Source organism: Tubulanus polymorphus, chromosome 10, assembly GCF_964204645.1.
Source record: "Tubulanus polymorphus chromosome 10, tnTubPoly1.2, whole genome shotgun sequence".
NCBI classification, from domain to species: domain Eukaryota; kingdom Metazoa; phylum Nemertea; class Palaeonemertea; order Tubulaniformes; family Tubulanidae; genus Tubulanus; species Tubulanus polymorphus.
The window spans coordinates 9562113-9584168 of record NC_134034.1 but is presented as its reverse complement, the minus strand read 5'-3'; the positions used below and the strand labels follow the sequence as shown (position 1 = coordinate 9584168).

General features: G+C 38.9%; 1 protein-coding gene across 4 annotated transcripts in view; it reads left to right on the top strand.

Annotated features, from left to right (window-relative positions):
* LOC141911702 (RNA-binding motif, single-stranded-interacting protein 2-like) overlaps window positions 1-21542 on the top strand; it is a 114566-nt gene extending 93024 nt beyond the window's left edge. Inside the window, exons 6-12 of one of the 4 annotated variants that reach the window (XM_074802709.1) lie at window positions 1684-1790; window positions 10252-10471; window positions 10560-10648; window positions 11137-11180; window positions 11600-11771; window positions 16787-16917; window positions 17830-21542. In XM_074802709.1, the coding sequence (XP_074658810.1) occupies window positions 1684-1790; window positions 10252-10471; window positions 10560-10648; window positions 11137-11180; window positions 11600-11771; window positions 16787-16917; window position 17830 (764 nt within the window). In that variant the 3' untranslated portion in view covers window positions 17831-21542. The remainder of the gene's footprint in view (window positions 1-1683; window positions 1791-10251; window positions 10472-10559; window positions 10649-11136; window positions 11181-11599; window positions 11772-16786; window positions 16918-17829) is intronic. The other 3 variants (XM_074802710.1, XM_074802711.1, XM_074802712.1) reach the window with 3 other exon arrangements.
* Window positions 21543-22056: the final 514 nt, after the last annotated feature.

Here is a 22056-nt window from a genome sequence, read left to right as displayed (position 1 = left end):
GAGTGAAATTTTGGGGGTGAAATTTTGTCTTTTCGAGTATGGCTGAACTTTGATGGGATGAATTGAGGTGGTTGTTTATCGTGAATAGCTGAGCATTCTTTTGTTCTACTCAGCAACTTGTCGGGCCGTTTCAGGGAGGGACCCCATAGACCCGATACCCCTTTCTATATATCCCACACACTAAGAGCATTAAATGGTCGAAGTGTCTGAAATGATTCGTTGATGCGCTGGAATGAACTTAATACCACATCTTCAATCGACGAAAAACTTCATATACCGCATGAAACTATTGCGTATAGTATAAATAGTATCAAAACAGATTTTTGAGTTGAAACAGTTGAAACAGTGGGCGTGACTATAGGTTGTTTGAAGTTTTGTATTACGCCGGTTGAAAACGTTACTCTCTTTGATCTTCACTGCTGTTTATCGACGACGCAAGTTAAATTCATCAATTGCTTTTTGATGTCGTCTATTTGTTAGCGTTATTTTCGTTTGAACCCTCTACGATCTATATACGCGAGCTCTTTTGTTTCGCCTTTAAATTCTCCCAATGAAGTAGAAGGTTTTCGATGTCGCGTCTTTTCTTGCATTTTGACAAGGAGGGGGAGGGGGTTTACGTAGTATTATTATCTTTTTTTAACTGTCTTGAAAGCGAATCATAAAAAAACTGATGTTTTAACCCTTTCAGTGCGTCTACACCGCAGTGCGGTGTACGAATCAGTGATGGATTTTGCTAGTACACCGCACTGTGGTGTATTGATGTATTAGTAATTAGTAATTATCTCTCTCTTGAAAAATGGCAGCACGTGTCAAACATAGTGAAATACTAGTAACTTACAATACACCGCACCGCAGTGTAGACGCACTATAGTGGTATTCCCGTTATTCAACACACTAGGGTGGAATTATTCAAAATTTTCAAATTATCTCCTGCACTATAGGGTATTAATTAGTCAGCACTGAAAGGGTTATGCCGAACGAAGAACTTTTGAAAACCATTGATGAAACACTTCGTCCCTCGATAAGTAACGGTTATATGTAGAAATTCCGGCACTGTCAATGAAAAGAAAAGGTTAAAAAAATTTCTTTTGAGCTAGTAGTATTTTATTCAGCGTTTAATATCCTAGTATAGTAATCATCAGGAATGCTGGTTTAATGATTTTGTCGCCACTTTTCCTGATGATTACTAAGAGCAAAAAAGGAAAATAAGAGATTGTACTTTTGCTATTGGTGGACAAATCGAAACCAGCTTTATAGTTAATAATATTATTTATTATTTTACAAAATTTACACAGCGCCTTTCTCTAAAAATGGCTCTAACACGCTATACATATTACACAAAACATACGCATTAAAACATCGAAACATAAAATCTGGTGAAAATTTCAGTTATAAAACGCTGTAGTGAATCGTGGTGCATTAGGTAAAGGATCCCGCAACGTAACTGGTGCAGAACGAGTAAAATAAATTTCCGAAAATGAAAAATTTATTCGTCCAAAATTAAAATCGAAAAATTAAAAGATGGCACAAAAACATTTCGTCTTGAAAATTTTTATTTCAACCGATGAATGCATTTCATTTTTAAATACGGTTAACTTAGGACATAGCGGGGTTTAATCTCGGGTGGAGTTATTCGATTTTAGTTGCCACGAATGTATATTTATCGTCGTCTGTTTTTTGCAGGATATGGGTTTGTTGATTTTGAATCTCCTCATTCTGCTGAAAATGCAGTTAGGGAATTACAACAAACTGGTGTCCAGGTACAGATGGCTAGGGTAAGTGTAAGTACGGTAAGAATGATTCCCATCAAGTATTTTCTACTTCTTTTTTCAATCCATCTTCGTGTTGTGCGTGCGTGTGCGTGTCGTTGTTGTTTGTTTTTTTTTTTTCGATTCAGACTTCGTTTTCCGTCGGCGTGACGACGAGGGGCTGATTCGATGTGTTTCGTCGTCGTTATTTCGGGGTCAGATCCTCGCTTGCCAGCGGCCGATATTCTCGGATATCCCTTAGTTTGAGCGAAATGTGGGAGGAACTCCTAGGCCACAGGGACTCGGTGGCTACTTGATTCCTTAAAATCTCCTTCTGAATGGAAAATGCTTGAATTTCTTTTGAGCAAAATGCCTGAAACTGCTTTAAATCTCTTCAACATTGAGAAATATGCCATTAGAAAATTCGTCTAGTTTGTAGACTACGCCTAAATCGGTATAATTTGGGACCAGGATTTTTAAAAAAATATTTTTAAAATTCACTGCGCGTGAATCTCTGGCCTCGAAGGAATAAAGGTTCGATATGAATCGAATTGAACTGTATTCGAATGTGGAGTCGCCACTGGCAAGCAAGGGCGGGTAGAATTTTTTGTCGACGCAAAAATGTTCTGAATTTGTCGTTTTCGTATCGACGACGTTTGTTCCAACGCTTAAAGGATTTTTTTTTTCTAAATCTTAGATTAGTCTAAATAAACATTTGATATTCCGTTAGTTCAGCGCAATTGATCCGCAAATTTTCGTATATTATTATTCAACACACTAGGGTGGAATTTTTCAAAATTTGCAAATTATCTTCAGCACTATAGGGTATTGATTAGTCAGCACTGAAAGAGTTAATGGTATAATGGAGGCTGTAATCCGTGCAACGAGTTATTGACGCATTTCATAGGTTTCTGTAGTCAATATATTATCTTATTCATATGCAGTGTTCCGTGTCGTTCAATTCCATAAATACCGATACCTGTTTTTTAACTTTTGAAAATTTCCATTAAACAATGAACCCGTTCAACGAAATGAACAAATGTTTGATTTAAAAAACCTATCATCGCTCGCTGAATTTTTGCTGGCAAAACCAATTAGAACGCGGGGTTGCCGGGTTTGTGTACACAATAGCGTTTGAAAAAATATCCGGCCTCGATCACGTGTGTGAAAATGTTTTCTCTGCGGAAATAAAAATTTGCGAAAAATGTTGATTTTGGAAAAATTATGAAATGCAAAGCTGGGACTTTCAAAAAAGTGGTTTCATATCGTAAGTTGTAAGGGTAGCTATGAAATTAAGATGGCCTTATGGTCTTAAATCTTAGCCGCAACTATGCAACAGACCCCTGGCTATATTGCTATAGAAAGATTTTATCGAAAAACGGCGTACCGAAAGATTTATCGGATGAAAAGATGAGAATTTCGACTCCTGATGAATTTCGAGAAAAAAAATGAATTTAATCGGAAAATTTAGAATTTAGCGATATTTTACGCAAATTTGAAAAATTATTTTCGACACGAAATGAATCGATTTTTCGAAAGAATCAATTTTCGCCGCGAATCGGTTTTTCGAAGCGGGCGAATGTTTACTGAATATATTTCGTGGGCGGTTTAATCGGAATTCGCGAAAAACAAAACGAGCGCTTTGCGAAAATCATCGTCGTATTATCAAGATTAATTTATTGACTTCATCCAGTCCTAAGCAAACATAATTTGTCAATACTGCGAGTTGAGAGTTTGACCGAATATTTTTATATTCTCCACCGGGTTGTCGTCATAGAAACGAGGAATAACGGAATTTAACAGAATGATGCGATTATGTTTTGTTGCGCAAAAAAGTATAGCATCCACGACCCGTGTTAAAATTTGACTGGGGTCTGGGGCCAAAATCTTTCCTGGTTATCATCAGGGTGGCCGCTTGCCTGGAAAGCTGGGAAAAGTCGGGGAGTTTTCTAAAATACCTGACAATTGGGGAAATTTGATGAGATACCTAGATTGCCCCAAACAGCTTGCACTAAGATTGCTCCAAACAGCTTGCACTATGTGTTACGTATTTGAATATGTTAATTGATTGGATTATAAACAGATCAACCCAGGGATAACACGCAAATCAGGAAATAGTCGTGGAATTTTGTAAAATGGCTACAATTCAGGGAAAATTGATAAGATAGCAACACCGTCTCAGTTTCCATCTATGTCTTATGTATTTGACTATGTTTAAATTGATTGAACTATAAGCCGATCAAGTCGGGTAAAATGACGTACAACTCGGGTCACCCTGATCATGTCATGAACTAGAAACCGTCGCTAATCGAGGGCGGCTTTCCTTTTCAGTCGAAACGCCCGCGCTACGATATCTCGTTATTCCTAGGAATGGCGTAGTTACGTGCCGCGTCCCATGTATTTCCGACATACTACGATATGGCGATTCTACGAAGTTCGAACGGTTCCTTTTACGCGAATTGAATACACTGCGGCCGTAGATAAAGAAACTTGAAAGTCTTAACAAGTTGTCTATAAATATATATCATATATATATATATATATATATATATATATATATATATATATATATATATATATATATATATATATATATATATATATATATATATATATATATATATATCATGTGGTATATCGTAATTTGTGCGTATAGTTCGACGTTTTATGGCTACCTTTCCCGACTTCTACTACGGGATATTTTCGACTCCGCCGAGCTAGCCACAGGGATGTTTGTTAGTATTTCGATGGTATGAAGACATTAATTTCCTACTTCAAAAGCTCGGCGCTCTTTGCGTCCCTCTTACCGCTAGTCTGCCTCTTACTGCCAGCCTGCAGGATATGCAATACTCGTATATTATGCAGTGGGGCCTTAAGATATAAAATATGTGATTAACCCTTTCAGTGCATCTACACCGCAGTGCGGCGTATCAATTATTGATGAATTATTTCTATTTATTTCTTTTGAAAGATGGCGGCACCTGTCAAACGTAGTGAAATACTAGTAACTACTGATACACTGCACCGCAGTGTAGACGCACTTATAGCAGTATGCTCGTTAACTACATATACATTGCACCGCGGTGTAGATGCACTATAGCGGTATGCGCGGTATTCAACGCACTGGGTTGGAATTTTTAAAATTCAAATCACCTCCATCACTTTCTGGTACTAATTAGCGAAATTGGAAGGCAGATGCCGGAACGATACCTAGTAAGGAGAAATTTCTAAAATATCCCTCCTCGGATGCGCTTGGAATGAATTCCTGATCTTTCCTCCGTCGGGGTCTCGGAGAAAAAAAACGAAATCGACTGCTAGGCGATTATACGCGGTTATTGAACAAGCGCCGTAGTAAAGTTCCGCTTCTGGTCTCTTAATAAGCTTAATGAAAGTAGTTGCGATAATATAATGTTTATAGTTTATGGTTTTATGGGTTTCACGGCTTATGAACTCCCCGCGGACCGCTGCCGGTTAACCGGGGCTATTCCTACAAAGCCGTCGTAAATTTTATCAGCGTTGTTATTATACATAGAAGAGAAAAAAAATTGACGATTTCAGAACATTTTTGTTGTAAAGCGCAAGTTATTTCGTTTAGAAATTTCCTTTTTCATATTTTCTTCGTTCGTGTATGCAAGTTTTTTTCGAACTTTCGAAAGTTGCAAATGATTTCTTTATTTTTATCGTCATAACAGAAACGATTTTTTTTTTTTAAGTAACCATTCTTGAAATATCTAATCCAAACTTCGAATCTTACCTCAACTTTACCTTAGTAAGAGACTGCATTTCTCACAACCACTCGGTATTTGACATCAACTCGGGGTAGAATTTTACCAGTCTCTACTTTACCGTAATAAGATACGGTACTGTACTTCACGAACTTCCAACCAAGGCTTTAAAGTAAAATTTCATCCTTTTTTATCGTTTCTGTTATGAGTAAAAAAGTAATGAATTCATACGTTTTTTAAGTGAATGGTTTTTAAAATGAATCGAATTGTTTCGGTGGTTTTGGGGTCTCAACTTTTGACACATTTTTTTCTTGTAGATTTTATTGTAGTTCGTTAATGGAAATGTTTTTCTTTTAAAAACTGGGATCGGATAAATATCCTCACTCGCCACTGTAAGCATGTGCATTCACCGACACGAGTTCTTCAAAATTTCTTAAAAACTTAAGATTAAGTGATTGAAAATTGAAAAATCTGTTATACCTCAAATCTGTATTACTTGAGATTTTGATAACCTTTGACCGGTAATACGTTAAGTATGTATACTTCGATCAGTAATACCTCAGGTCTGTGATACCTACAATCAGTAATACCTCAGTAATGTAAAGCATACGATCTGTAATACTTCAGGTCTGTAAAACCATTGATCTGTAATATCTCGGGTCTTCATGGATCTGTAATACCTTTGAGTCTGTTTTACTCCAATGCGCACAAACGAAATCGATCCAGTCCTGAGAAATCTCCGTTGATAGTGGCCACATTTGAAGTTCTATACCGGTTACGTGAATGCACTTGCGGCGAGTGAGGCTATGAGTTTTTTAAGTGTTGTGTTTTAGTCTTTCTATCATGTTTTGCACCGATCTCTCTCTCTCTCGATCTCTAAATGTTGTACGAGTTTTATTCATATTTTCATCTCGCGAGAAATATGCAAAGCCTAGATGGAATTTGTCGATTTCGTTGAAACGTTTTTTTTTTATGCGAAAAAACTCCCGACAACTTTCAGGCTTTTCATACTTCGCGGAGGTACAGTAACGGATATACATAAATACTCAAGACATTAAATTCTTTTAAAAAAAGAATTTGTTAGAATTTTATTTTTTATGTATGACTACTAAATCTGTACACATGGGAAATCGCAAAAAAAGATGGTCACCAAAAATGGTCGCAAAAAACAGTTGTTGAACTAGTCCAGGCAACCAAACAAAGATCGTTGGTATCACAATGGACAATGGTTGAATGTATCATTCCCTTTGAACCAGCCGCCTAAAATATTCAAATTACTGATCAGTCAGCTTCTAGAAATTCTCAAAAAGCTGATCACCAAAAATTCAACCAAATCAGTGCAATTGGTCAACTAGCCACCACATCTACCAAAAAAGAGAACCAGCCACCATATCTACCAAAAAAGAGAACCAGCCACCACATCTTCCAAAAAAGGGAACCAGCCACCACATCTACCAAAAAAGAGAACCAGCCACCACATCTACCAAAAAAGAGAACCAGCCACCACATCTGCCAAAAAAGAGAACCAGCCACCAAATCGACCAAAAAAGAGAACCAGCCACCACATATACCAAAAAAGAGAACCAGCTACCAAACCTACGAACAATGAACCAGCTACCAAATCTACCAAAAAAGAGAACCAGCCACCAAATCTACGAACAATGAACCAGCCACCAAATCTACGAACAATGAACCAGCCACCAAATCTGCCAGTGAACTAGCTGCCAAATAGCCCCAGTGTGTTAACCAACTACCAATTCTCAAACGCATACTTACAAATGTTCAAACCGGTTTATTCAACCAAGAAATCTTCCAATGGATGAACCAAAAATATACTCGAATAAAATGACAACACAACTAAACGCAATCGGTTTTAATCGAACCAAATCCTGGCGAACCAACGAGCCACGATAAAGAGTCGTTCCGCCAGATATTTTGCTATGAGCCGTGCTGTTTAATATAAACTAGCTGCGTATATCATATATTTATGGATGTTTGAAGGGCTTCATTTCTGTCATAATGTGACGTATACGCAACGCAGTAAAGTGGCTCTCCATTGAGCGAGTTGCGTCGATCTCTGAAAGTCGGCCGGCTCCGCAAGAGAGAGAGAGAGAGGGACAAACACGACTTCTACGCAGCAGCAGCAGCAGTGGCAGCGGCAGCAGCGGTAATATCTATCAAACCGATTGAGTATCTTAAAAATAACACGCGCGCTCGTTTATAGCATTACCGAGCCGTCTGCATTATCCTCCCTCTCTCCATTCCCGTTAATTGATGGAACGATTGCTGACATAACCGGTAAACGCTTGATTTCGCCGAACCCCCGAGCTTCCGTCCGTAAAAAAAGAAACGGCGAAAAAACTTAGTGATTCTGTCTCTTAACTCAGTTCTCGCCTGCTCCCTATCTCTGTCTGCCCGATGTGTTCGGCTTATGCTTGGTAAATGGAATTGGAAATAAAAATTGGGATTTGAATAGTGACTGAATAGTTATGTTTAAGTCAAGTTAGCGTAGCCACTGACCTGGAAATAGCAGGGAATCAGAAAAAAAATCGCGGAAAGTCGGGGTATTTGTAAATTGGTGGAAAGTGGGCACCTATGCTTAGATGAGTTGGAATGTATATCGTTGTTCCACAACATAAACTACAGTCGTAAATACCCACCCCCTGCTTCCTTCCTCTCGCCAACCCCTCACACTCCCCTGATGACTTTACACCAGCGACTGCTGTGTATCGTGTAGTTGCTTGTCGGGAGATGAATCGATTAAAATGTCTGTAGATTGTGTAAACCTCTGATAGCGTCGATGGCTGTGGCGGTGGTCATCTCGACCTTACATCTCGTCCTGCTCGAGATAAAATCAGTTCAATCGTAAATCAGGACAACTTGGCGCGCGCGAGAGAGAGATGCAGATGTTCATTTTCTCGTGGACGTCCGACGACGGACAATGGACATTCGTGCGGAATGAGTTTCATTACTGAAACCCCCCCCCCCCCTATTATCCCCACGAGAGCTGAAGGGATTGAATGTTTCAATCTCGATTTAATGCAACCATCACGCGTCTTATCTTATCTCGGTTTTACGATGGTTTGCGGTTGAGAGGCTGGTCAGTTGCGAAACTATTGAAGTGAATATGATTTGTAGAGATGAATGTATTAAATGTTATGTCTAAAGGGAGGAGGGGCTGATGTTGAGAGATATATATTGAGTAATACGCATTCCACTGCATACATCAATTCAAATCATATACAATCATTATACATCATTCATATATATATATATACATATCTGACAGATTGAAGTGCATAATTTGTAATATGGAGTATTCAGTTACTGGGTTCACAGTCGACACCCAGTTCCACAGTTGTGTGGATTTAGTTTGACTCTGAACCCAGTTTTACAGATATGTGGTTTCATTTAATTCTAGATCCAGTTCAAACAGTTGTGTGAGTTTAATTTGTCTCTGAACCACAGTTGTGTGGGTTTAATTTGATTTGTAGATCCAGTTCCACAGTTGTGTGGGTTTAATTTGTCTCTGAAGCCAGTTCCACAGTTGTGTGGGTTTAATTTGTCTCTGAACCCAGTTCCACAGTTGCGTGGGTTTAATTTGTCTCTGAACCCAGCTTCTCAGTTGTGTGGGTTTAATTTGACTCTGAACCCATTTTCACAGTTGTGCGTGTTAAATTCTGACACTGGCTCCAGTTCCACGGTTGTGTTGTGTGCGTAAATTTGACTCATGTCCTGACAAATCAGTTTATAGTACTCCTTGCTACCACACTGTGGCAGCACTGTACGACGTATCATTAACTACCCGGAGATATAGATTCCCTTTGATTTTTTCGGTCGATCACTAAGAGCTTGTTTATAACAGCTGCTAATAAAAACCTCTGTCAAATGAACAGCCAAGGACGCCGATTTTCTTTTCACAGGACCGCTGAAAGCGACTCGTTACTGGCGCGGTGTGAATAGCAGTTTTTCGTTCACAGCTGGCCTCCAATACAACACAATACAATACAATAAAATACATAGGAAAAATAAAATTCTAACACCGGTATATGCGGTATAGAGATCAGAATGGCGAGGAATTTTTTTTTCAAAAGAGAAAAAACCGAATTGCAATCATGCATAGAATGAAAATGAATTTTTAAGTCTTTAAGACGACAAAAAGTTGAGAACCATTTTGTCAAAAGTGGAGAAACGACCTTGCATCTACGAATATGAGCTACATATTTTTTTCATAATCCCCCATTTTTTTCTCGTCTGTCCACGAGATTAGTCTTCTGCTTTTGCGCTAAGTTGTGGAGGCACAAAAAAATTCGGTTTTTTATTTTCAATTCCAAATTTTGTATTTAAAAGCTTAGATCAAAATGGGTTTTTAAGAAATTACAAATTGAATCAATATAAGTGAATCCAGAAAAAATCTCAATCAAAATTTTGATTTTATTCCATTCGACAAAGGAATCGAGGAAAATAGTATTTCAAAATTTAAATTTGACATTGATAAAATGGTAAATTTGTTTTTTGACTAGAAAGACGTAAAAGAATCTGAAGAAAAATCTATTAGAAAATTTTAATTTATCTAAAAAGTTCCAAAAAATATATTCGAAATAGATCAATATTTCTAAAATCTTTCCAAAAATATATTCGAAAATTTTAACTTATCTATAAAAAAAAACCGAATGAATGGTTTTTTACAGTTGGAATATTCGTGGATAAGGATTCTTCACTTTTCGCGCGATTTCGCGAATTCGAGTTTTAACGGTTTGTGCTCACGTTTTTTCCAGCAACAAGAACAAGACCCGACGAATCTGTACATAGCGAACCTACCTTTATACTTCACCGAAACCGATCTTGACAAACTTTTCCAAAACTACGGCCACGTCGTGTCGACGAGGATCCTGCGCGACACGAATAACCAGAGCCGCGGCGTCGGCTTCGCGCGCATGGACAGCAAGGAGAAATGCGAGGAGATCATCAAGAATTTCAACGGGAAAATGTTTCCAGGTTTGTGCGCATTTAATACGTTTTTTGACGTCGGCTGAGAATCTTTGTTTCCGGATATTAGACTAATTCATCTATTCAATTATTTCAGGTTGTAAGGAATGTTTACTAGTTAAATTTGCCGACGGCGGAAACAAAAAGAAGAAAACGACCGCAGGAACTTGGAAAGATAAACCAGAGGTAATTTTGATTAGTTAATCGATTTATTGATTAATCGATTTAGAAATTGTTCAAGGAAGGATGGAACATATTAGAAATACTTACACAATTAAGCCGCGATTGCACGGAGATGATTTGGCCCCGGTCAAACTGGTTCTGACCAGGCCTGTGTCTAGATTGAGGACGTGTTCACATGTTAATCACTGGCTAATTACTGAAATGCGATCGGAAGGATTGTTGTGGTGAGGGAGTCTCTTCCAAAACCAGTTAGCACTCGCACGCAGTTATTTGACATGTGCCAGAATTTGGCAATATTTTTAGTCAGGCCAAGTTTGGCCCCTGTCAAACAATTGTTGACCAAATGTGAACGGTTGGCTAAAACACTTACGTGATCGTGGCTTAACATGTGAAGTGCAATTCAAAAATTTTCCAGAATTTTATTCGATATGATTGTTGAATTGTCATCTGCAAGTATTTGATCGGTTTATATTTCTCTATTTTTTTTGAAGGGTATTACATTATACGATCATTCGTCTGCCGTAGCTCAAAACGGGTGAGTAGTTATTCGAAATTCAAATTCAACTGTCATTTCATTTTGTGCCACGCAATTTGATGATGTCATTGGGATGGTGGTAATTGAGGCCACTATCTAAGAATATATCTATAAATCGGCGATTGACTTTGATAGATGTTATTAGTAATTAGTCTTTATGAACTATCAGTGATGAACTATATCTTTATTGAAAGGTGGCAGCCCCTTGAACATTGTTAAATGTTAATAAGTAACGATACGCCGCACCGCGGTGTAGACACGTCAAAGCGGTATGCTGTTATACCACTCACTGGGTAGAATTTTTTAAAATTTTCAAATCATCTTTAGTACTTAAGGCTATTAATTAGTCGGCACTGAAAGGGTTTTGATTAACAAGCTGAATAATTAATTAAGAGACAGGACTAATCCAGTTCGTGCAGTTTCTTTTCTCTTCCATCTGCAAGCCTGACTCAGAACATGATGACCCAAGCGGCGATGATGAGACAGCCGTACTCGCTGGCGACCACGCCCGTCACGAATTATCAGGTACAACCGGGCAGCACCTGGGGCGCGCTACAACAGCCACTTATCATGCAGCCGCATATGACCCAGGTACGTAAACCCATGACGACAACGACGACGACGAGAACGTTGCTCGTTTAGACACGCGTGCGTGCGCATCGATTCATTGGATCTGTCGCGTGAACAATCGACGATTAGCTAGCCTAGTGAATCGGCACGATCAGGTCCATTTTAGCGGGCTCTCGCTCAAAATCAGCTTAGGCTGGTCTTGAACTGCTAGATTGTTTATAGCACCAAAATGAGCTGAGAAGCTGGTCTGAAGTCGTCCGAATTCTATAATCTCTCTCGCAAAATTGGATTCTAAACGTCGAATAACCCTTTTCATTAGCTAATCGTTCGTTGCCGTGCAGAGATCCATGGATACCGCCATATATAACCATCATCTATATATATTTATATATTTAATCGCCATATATATCTGTAGTCAATATATCATATCAGACATCGAGATCAGAAATTATTTGGAAAATTGCAATGAGCTGAGTTAAATAATTCAGTATCCAGATCCACAAGTTTGACAATAAAAGAGCCCTATGTAGGAAACCAGTTGTACTGCAATGGCTGAAGTCCATTTTCTGGACTGTTCTTAAATCAAGATCGTTAGATTGGCTTTATTATAGTTACCACGATGGGCAACTCAGACTAAGTTAACTAAAGAATAATACTTTTCGAAGATTTGCGGAATAATTTCTGATCCACACACGGATGCACTTTACATCGAACCAGCTCGCACCAGTCAGTGTGTGGGGCTTATTACCCCGACTGATCCGGATCCTCGGGTCTACATTAAATCTATCCGCCATACGCGAACTGATCAAGATTAAGCAGTGGTTATGGAACATTTTTTCGCCGGTCGACTGGAAATTTTTGTAAGGTGCATCCGCGATATTCATGATATTGGAAGAGTTTTTCATTACGGAAGCCTCGGAAAGTCTGTTCATTTAAAACCGATTAAGATTTCGTGCTTAAAAATTCTCTGTGGCTGCAGTAGTTGATGTCCTACTGCAGGCTGGTGACACCTAGTGGATCCTCACTTGCCACAAGTGAAACCCACAACTGCTACGGTACATTGCGTTATCGATTTTAAAAGCAGATTTTTGAAAAGCAGATTTTCCGACGGTTCCAAAATGACTATCGTTATCATTTGAAATGAGAGGGGACTCCACGTTTTGAAGGGAGTTCAGGGTTTTAGTGTGTGTGCCTATAGAGAGAGGAGAAGTGGGTGTCTAGAATACTTACATATATACATATATACCCTTATATTATAAAAAATATATATTCATATTTATCTCTATATATATATATTATATATATATCAATATGATTATTTACATTTTCTGTATATTGTATTTTATTTTCTGTTAGCAGTGTCCCCTCAGCCATTTCACTCCTAGGGAACAATATTTTTGGCCTCTGACCCATCCGAGTTGTTTACCGGGACCCCTCTGTCCAGACCAGTATCCTTGAAATCTTATTTGTTCCATCTATTTTAGTTCATTCATTTAAGTTCCTCTTTTCGGTTACGACTGATAATTTTTCCCCCTTTGGTTTAGAAATTTGTGAAATTCGGCTGACCTACATTCAGTGCTTGATAGCGTGACCTACGTTTAGAGGTCGAAGTCATCTCGACAGTCTCTCTTTATTAAACAACCTCACATGGATTGGATAGACATAACTTGTGACCTCTCTCATTTGGCGAGGTTGGTCTGAGGGTTGCGACCTCACATGTGGTGAATCAGCATCACCTCTGATGGTTGTAATAGACCTCACATATGGGAGTTTCGTTCTACCTCTCAGAGTTGTGAGTGACCTCACATTTGGCGAGGTTGGGTCTGACCTCTCACAGTTGTAAATGACCTAACATTTTGGGAGCCATTCCGACCGGAATTGTCCTCAAAGTGACTTCACATAAGGCGGCGTTAGTCTGACCTCTTATAGTTGTAATTGACCTCACATTAGGTGAGGTTATTCCGCGGGATTAGACGGGTCAGGTGTCCCCGCACGTCCTACGGTGGCTATCCCGTATTTTTCTCGGTTTAGAGGTCAACGGCGACCTCCGATCTCTCAACCCCTCGATACCTCTCTATGCGAGGTCGCTGATAGACTCTCGTGACGATGATGATTGCATCAGCCGTTTTTTGGTTTCTCAGGATTTTAGTTGTCTTACCGTTTTCGTATAGCTGCTTTGATTCTTTTTCGTCGTGCTGTGACTGACCGAAAAACGCCCGTTTAAAAATGATAAATCTTTATATACATACGTGTAATGCTGTTGAGTTTCAATCGCTTTAGTAGATATTTCCACCTCTGTATTTGTGCCGATTTGTAAAGAAACAATATTCCAAGATTCCATTTGAAATGTTCCCATTCGCAGGAAATTTTGTGAAGACGGCATTTCTGCGGTCGATTTCGATGATTTCGTCATCATTTCTCGACGCAGATATAAAATCAGGTTTGACCACCCGGAGGGGGAGGGGGCTAAGGCTTACTCGGCTACTAACACAATTTATATATGCATTAGAGGTAAACGATGAATGATTTTGAATCCACTCTCCTCTCTTATGAGCACTTGGGTACCCAGGGGGGCTTCCTCTTTTTGAAATTGTCGAACTCGAAAAAGAAATAGAAAGGCATTGCAGTAAGGCACATAATAATATTTGGCCTAGCGCTTATTTGTCTTATCCCCATCGAACGGTAAATTTTACTGCCAGGTTTTGTTAGCCCTTTCCTGAATCATCTTGTTTTTTTTTTCTTAGTGACCAGGGCCACTTATAATAGTGTTTTTCGTGGCCCCTATTTTTCTATTTAATCATCAATTTTTAACTTGGGCAAATTAGAATATTTGACAGTCGTCGCACGTTACTGTCCGAGATGATCCAGTGAGTTAGCTGGAAACGATGGTAGAGAAGGGACCGTAAACGACAGGAAAGGGTTAACAAATACAATATATACACATACGTATATCTAGGTAAAATATAAAACTATTTTGCAGTTCGGACAACAGATGGCAGTGCAAGGCAGTTTACCGTCGGGTATTGGGACTAATGAATCTGGCAATGGCGGCATGGTATTGCCGCAATTAGCCAACCAAATGGGTCAGTTACAGCTTTCTCAAGGACATAGCTCTGTAAGTGAACATCAAGGCCACGATCACTCATGCTCTCTCCATATCTTGTCTTTTAGTTTAGTAGTGATTGTTACGAACCACCAACCCGCCCCCTATTGTCCATCACACTAACCAGCGCATCTCCTATCTCTCTCTCCGACTCTCGCGCTAATCTTGTTCTTTCTTTCCATGTTTATCGTTTCGATCTTGTTTTTTTTTTGTCTGTCCTTGTCTCGAGATCGTCGCTGCACTGAACCTTGATTGTTCGATCACGTTTTTTAACCCGGTCCGGTTAGGGTTAGGTCCGGTGTAACAGTGACTATATATATGATAAGTCTACTAGGGCAGGGGTTTGTACTGTGAACAGTGTCATGATGCTATCAGGTTCGAAACTCCTGCCCTAGCAGATACAATCAATACCTGATGACGTTAAGGTATTTCTACCATGGCAGTTTCACTGTGCCATCTAGTTCCACTGTTTATTTGACTAGCATTACTATTATTCCAATTTATCAAACTGCCAAACTGAACTATAATATTCTACGCATTAACTTGTAGTCACTGTTACTGAAAAAGATATTTCGTTCTTCACCGTTTGGATATAAACTTTATTATAAATTTCGACGTGGTTTCCGTATTTTCAAAAGTTCACTTTTCGCCTCTGGATTCATAAGTTTTTGAGAGTGATTTTATTAGAAGGATATAGGTGAGTGAGTTCCGGGTCAGAATCCTAAGCGGTTTTTTTTCTAATCATCAGCGGACTTCAGTTAAATCTTTTGAAACGCTTCGACGAAATCTTGGCCCGGCTTTTAGACTGGGCTCTCTCACGAGTAGTAAACCCACGATTCCTTGAGCTAACATCGGAACAAAATCAATTATAGCATTTTCCCACGATTGAAAATCGTGGAAGAAATTTTAAAGCTCTCCTCCGGGTTTGAGTGAGTCAGTTCCAGTCTAAAAAGGGACCCAGTTCCATAGTTAATACTGCTTGCAGCTAGAACGTTAGAAATGTAATAGATAAACTCTTATTGAGCTGTTAACTTTGGTACCGGTGTCCCCGTGGCCTGTATTTCATTTGTGTTAAGTTGAATGAACTAACTTCAAGACGCTGCTCGAAACGAATGATGAAATTCGGATAGATAACGAAATACCCTAGCGATTCGAAGAATTTCTAGTTACTCCGATATTGGACGGGGTATTTCGAAACGTTGCTGAACTTCTCGTGCCTATATGCATTAAAACACTTGTTCAATTAATTGAACTGGGAACGTTTCAGATCTTGAATAACTTATAGTTGATCAATTTTTGTCCGATTGGTTACTGGGCTGAGCGGTGTTGGGCGCGGCCACGGATGATTTTATTTCAATTTTTAACCACTGTATTGTTACTTGTTGCATGGTTTTAATCACTGTTTAACCCCGGTTTTTCTTATAGCTCGCATGATTCCTCTTTGTTTAATTCTAATGTTGTCATATGTAGCGATTATCAAGTGTAATTGATCTTCGCTCGATGGTCGACACTTGGGTGAAGGCTATGTAGCTGCCTTGTTGCCATCTTTATTCAAAAAAAGATGTTTCTCTAGCGTACGAATTTTATTGAATCTCGGCATAGGTGTTTTATATTTCAGATCAGTTCCATCGATTATGCGATGAAAAGCTATTAGACTAAAAGCTGCCTTAGCTGCCCATTTTCTTGAAATTCAAGAGACTTTATTTTGAAAACAAATTCTTCCATGAACGTTTCTGATAGATTACGAAAAGGGCTTCCTTTTTGCTATCATTTTGAATGGCTGTTTCTCCTAAACAGGGTTATGAGCTATTTAGCTGCCTCATAGCCATCTTTATTTCATAATTTAAGATTTAAGAAAAATGACGATTATGCTATGACAATATGATCGATTTTTATTCTTAACTCATGTATTTTGGATATTTTATTTTTCTAGTATGTATCCGGCCATCCCGGCACAGCTTACACGCAGATGGCTTACCCACACCAGGGGGCACCAGTGATGCAAATTCCCGTTGCTGAGGACCACGGCCAAGTAGAAGAGTATCAATATCAACAACCAAAATAGTAAGTTCATTTATAGTCAATGCTGTTCTGTCTCCTGAAGACAATTCATTCAAGCTTACTGTTTTAAGCTGAAACCTTTTCATAAAATTGGACCTAGGCTCAAATCTCTGCCTGTGAGAGAGGATGTGTCTACTAGGACAGGGGTTTGTACTGTGGCAGTGTCTCATGATGTCATTAAATCCCTGTGACGGAGGGTGTCTACTAGGATAGGGGTTTTTACTGTGACAGAGTCTCATGATGCCATCAAATCCCTGTGAGGGAGGATGTGTCTACTAGGACAGGGGTTTGTGCTGTGACAGAGTCTCATGATGTCATCAGGTTCAAATCCCTGTGAAGGAGGATGTGTCTACTAGGACAGGGGTTTGTACTATGACAGAGTCTCACGATGTCATCAGGTTCAAATTCCTGTGAAAAAGGACGTGTCTACTAGGACAGGGGTTTGTACTGTGACAGAGTCTCATGATGCCATCAAATCCCTGTGAGGGAGGATGTGTCTACTAGGACAGGGGTTTGTGCTGTGACAGAGTCTCAAGATGTCATCAGGTTCAAATCCCTGTGAAGGAGGATATGTCTACTAGGGCAGGGGTTTGTACTGTGACAGAGTCTCATGATGTCATCAGGTTCAAATCCCTGCGATGGAGGATGTGTCTACTAGGACAGGGGTTTGTACTGTGACAAGAGTCTCATGATGTCATCAGGTTCAAATCCCTGTGATGTAGGATGTGTCTACTAGGGCAGGGGTTTGTACTGTGACAGTCTCATGATGCCATCAGGTTCAAATCCCTGTGAAGGAGGATGTGTCTACTAGGGCAGGGGTTTGTACTGTGACAGAGTTAGATCAAGGGGGTTTGTTTCATCGTCAAAAAATGAGCGCTTTATGAAATCGTTTTCTGCCTTTTTTCTCTTCCGCAGATTCCATTGTATTATAGAATATTGTATTCGCAAGAAGAGACCGGATGTGCAGGTGTGCGTATAGTGAAGTCCTCCGAAATATAAACTTGTGAATGAGAATACACGTATATAAAAAAAATGATTTACACCACGATAAACAACAACAACAACTTCACGAAGATCAGTTCTCTCTCTCTCTCGCTCGTACAGCAGCAGCAACAGTAGTAGTAATCTGGTACTCCCTGATTTCGGAGGCATGCAAGATATCAAAAATAGAGGGAGCCGTTCGCGAGAAGAAGAAATGTGAGAAAAATACGAAACCGCAACGAGCGAGATTCGTGATGGAAACTTAACGCCGTGCTCGCGAAATTCACAGAGCGAGAGAGAAGTTATCACGGACGACGCGTCCGCCGAAAGCCGACGTAAACGACATTTTTTCGAAATGCGAAAATTATGTTATTAAAAACGATGATGATGATGATGAAAAAACTGTGTACATAAAACGCGAGTAATAGTCGATTATTCGCGAATCGTAGAATTAAGATTCCCCCGCGTTGTTAGGTTCATTTTTTTCAGGAATACGTCGAAAGATCGGCGATGCCGCCGAAATGCTCGGCTTCAGCCGCGCGAGGAATTTCGATTCGTTTCTCTTTTTGTTGAGTTTGTTTTATTCGCGACCTCGTCGATCGTTGATTTTTTCCGATGATGAAAATTTGAGAATTTGTTTTTTCTTTCACGTGTCGTCGATGTACACTGATTATTTGAGCACGGTACGCCTGACCCCGCTGACCGGACCGCCCGGCGCGACGTGAATTTTCAGGGATTGGCCGAAGTTTTTTTTTCGATTTTCACCGTTTTTCGGAATATCGAAACATATTCGGTCGCGAAAAATGATGAAACGAAAATTTCCGCTTTTGTCGTAAAAGTCACAAAATAGAGTATTCGGTTTGATAAAGTTCAACATCTCGGAATTGAACTTTAGAATCCGCGAATACCGGGCGTACGAGTTGAGAATGACAATTTTCTTTTCTTCTCGTTTTAAAACAAAAACTAACGATTTAATTCTTCTCGCTGGGTTTGATGTTTTTGATTTTAACGGCGCGCGCGGGGGTAAGATTATTTCGTCCGACTCGACGAAAACTGTCTTTGTCTGTTGAAATAATATGCAATGTTTTTAAAAACGTGAATAATGAAACGAACGCTTTTCGCAAAAACTCGAATCTTAAAACGCGACGCAAGGTGACTAGTCGATTTTAAAATCGACCGATTCGTGGCTGTTATTCTGAGCAATGCGTTCCTGGTGGTCGCGATGTTCGCGAGCGATGCATTCCTGGATCTGTCGCTTCGACTTTTCTGCGAAGTTCAAAATCGAGGGATTAGTAACTCCGATATATTTTTTTTTCTGAGTAAGCGAGATAATATTTGGATACGGCAGTTCAGAAATCCAGTTCAAAGTCGAAAAATTTAAAACAAACTTATTTAGACCAAATCAAAACTGACTGCTAGTCACGCCATCTGGCGGTATGTACTCGTACTGTCTCTCGATCATCCAGTGGCGCCAGTACCGTATTCTGGCTCCGTCGAAATACTTGACGATTTATCACAAACGTTATCGCCGAACGACGAAGGGTTTCGATCGTAACTAGACTTTCGTAAATTCACCCGCGGTCATACTAACCACTACTATCACGCGTGTAACCTCCACATAATAAGTTTTTTTGCGCTCAAAAACTTTTTCGCCATTTTTAAAATTGTATCTTAGAAACGAATAGAATGAAATTTAACCGAGATGGCTTTCGAATGTCGCGCCTTAAGTCGTTATAAGTAGTTGTACATGAATAGCGTTGCTAAGATAGATGACCGATATTTTTGTCCATTAAGTAAATAACGTATTATTAATAATCGTAGTTATTATCATTGTTATTATTATTATTATTTTTATTAGTTGTTCGATTGGTTTTTAGTACAACGCCAAATTTTTAGATGAATTTAAAACGAATATATCTGATAAAAGTGTTAACGTGCATTTAAATGAAAAAGTCTGACCGCAGCTGGCCAGTCGTCATCGAAGTAGTATCATTTTTAGAAGTTAAAAATAATAACGATAACCTATGATAAATGTCTCTTTCTCTCTCGCTCTACACACACCAAAATATTAATTAATATCGTTTATTATTAAATTATTATTATTATTATTATAATTAATCGTTTTCTCCTGGGAAGAAAAGACTCTTTTATACGACGTAATATATTCGCAGCGACGTGTTTATTTTTTGTCGTCGCCGATCGAAAAGTTTGGACTCTCATTTTTAAAAATATTATTATTATTAACAATATATGATGTAACGATGATGATGATGATAATGATAACATACTACCGAGATAGATAACAAAAATCCAGTTCCGCAGTTCTCGATTCTGAGCTCGGTTTATTACTGGCTTTGCGCTGTAAGATTATATTGTTTTTAAGTCGAATTTACTAGCGTGTACAGATTTATGCAAATTACTACTACTACGTGTATTTCGAGCCGGTCGATTGGCCCGTTTCGTGCCGCATTAAAAAAACTGTCTCAAAAAACAAACAATCTATGATATATACTTAACCATGCCATCTATATTCAACGAGAAGGACTAACTAGAAACTGTTGATGTTATTCGTGGCCATTCGTTATTGTTTTATAAACGCACCGAGTCATTTTGACTAAAAACGTATAGATACATATAAATATATATATGCGCGCGCATATACAGTAAATATGTATATTGATCTTATCAATTAACCCTTTCATTGCCGTGGACGCTATTATCCTCTGTAGGTGAAGTAACTTAGAAGACTTGTCGGAATATGCCTAGTCGCACGTGCATTGTTAATAGACTAATTAGTTAATTGATTGTGTAATTAGTTACTATGCTAATCGTTACTATCAGGATTGAATTTATTGATTAACTAATAAGACAATATTTTTGGACGTTGTTTTTACCGCCGCGGGTGAATTTTCTGTTAGCGTTACGATATTAACCCTTCGTTTTAACGCTCAGTCGACTTGCTAGGGGGCGTTGTTCGTAATTACAGCCGCGCGTCGTCTTGTACGCCGCATCTGTCGCGGACAGACAGATGGATCGATTTGAAATTCGAAAATGATAACCGCTATCTAACCCAGACGGATTCGTTTGCGAAAAATAATAATATGATGAATGATACTTTGTAAATAGATTTAACGTGTAAAATGTTAGTTGGTAGTGAAATTGTTGTATCGTATTTTCGGGTGAGGGTCGGTGAATCTTTTTCGGGATAATTGATTAATTGATTGTATTCGTAGTAGCGAAAATATAACTGGTAGTTATAATTGATGAAATGATAATTAATGATGATTAAATGTTGTTGTAATGAAATAGAAGAAGGTGATTGTAGTAAGCAGTCGATCGTGATTCCAAGTTTCGTTGATGAAAATTGCCGTGCACGGTAGAATTCGCTCGAGTCGGGTCTTTCACGACCATGAAAATATCTTGAGTTAAGCGGTTATCTCTTGAGTTAAACGGTTATCTCTGGAGTTAAACGGTTATCTCTTCAGTTAAACAGTTATCTCTTGAGTTAAGCAGTTATCTCTTGAGTTAAACGGTTATCTCTTGAGTTAAGCAGTTATCTCTTGAGTTCAACGGTTATCTCTTGAGTTAAACTTTTATCTCTTGAGTTAAACGGTTATCTCTTGAGTTAAATGGTTATCTCTTGAGTTGAACTTTTATCTCTTGAGTTAAGCGGTTATCTCTTGAGTTAAACGGTTATCTCTTGAGTTAAACAGTTATCTCTAGAGTTGAACAGTCATCTCTTGAGTTAAGCCGTTATCTCTTGAGTTAAACGGTTATCTCTTGAGTTAAACGGTTATCTCTTGAGTTAAACGGTTATCTCTTGAGTTAAACAGTTATCTCTTGAGTTAAACGGTTATCTCTTGAGTTAAATGGTTATCTCTTGAGTTAAACGGTTATCTCTTGAGTTAAACGGTTATCTCTTGAGTTAAACGGTTATCTCTTGAGTTAAACGGTTATCTCTTGAGTTAAACGGTTATCTCTTGAGTTAAACTGTTATCTCTTGAGTTAAACGGTTATCTCTTGAGTTAAACGGTTATCTCTTGAGTTAAGCGGTTATCTCTTGAGTTAAACGGTTATCTCTTGAGTTAAACGGTGATCTGTGAGATAAACGGTGTATTCTGACATGATCAGAGTTGACTTAAGCTTAATCTACCGTACTAC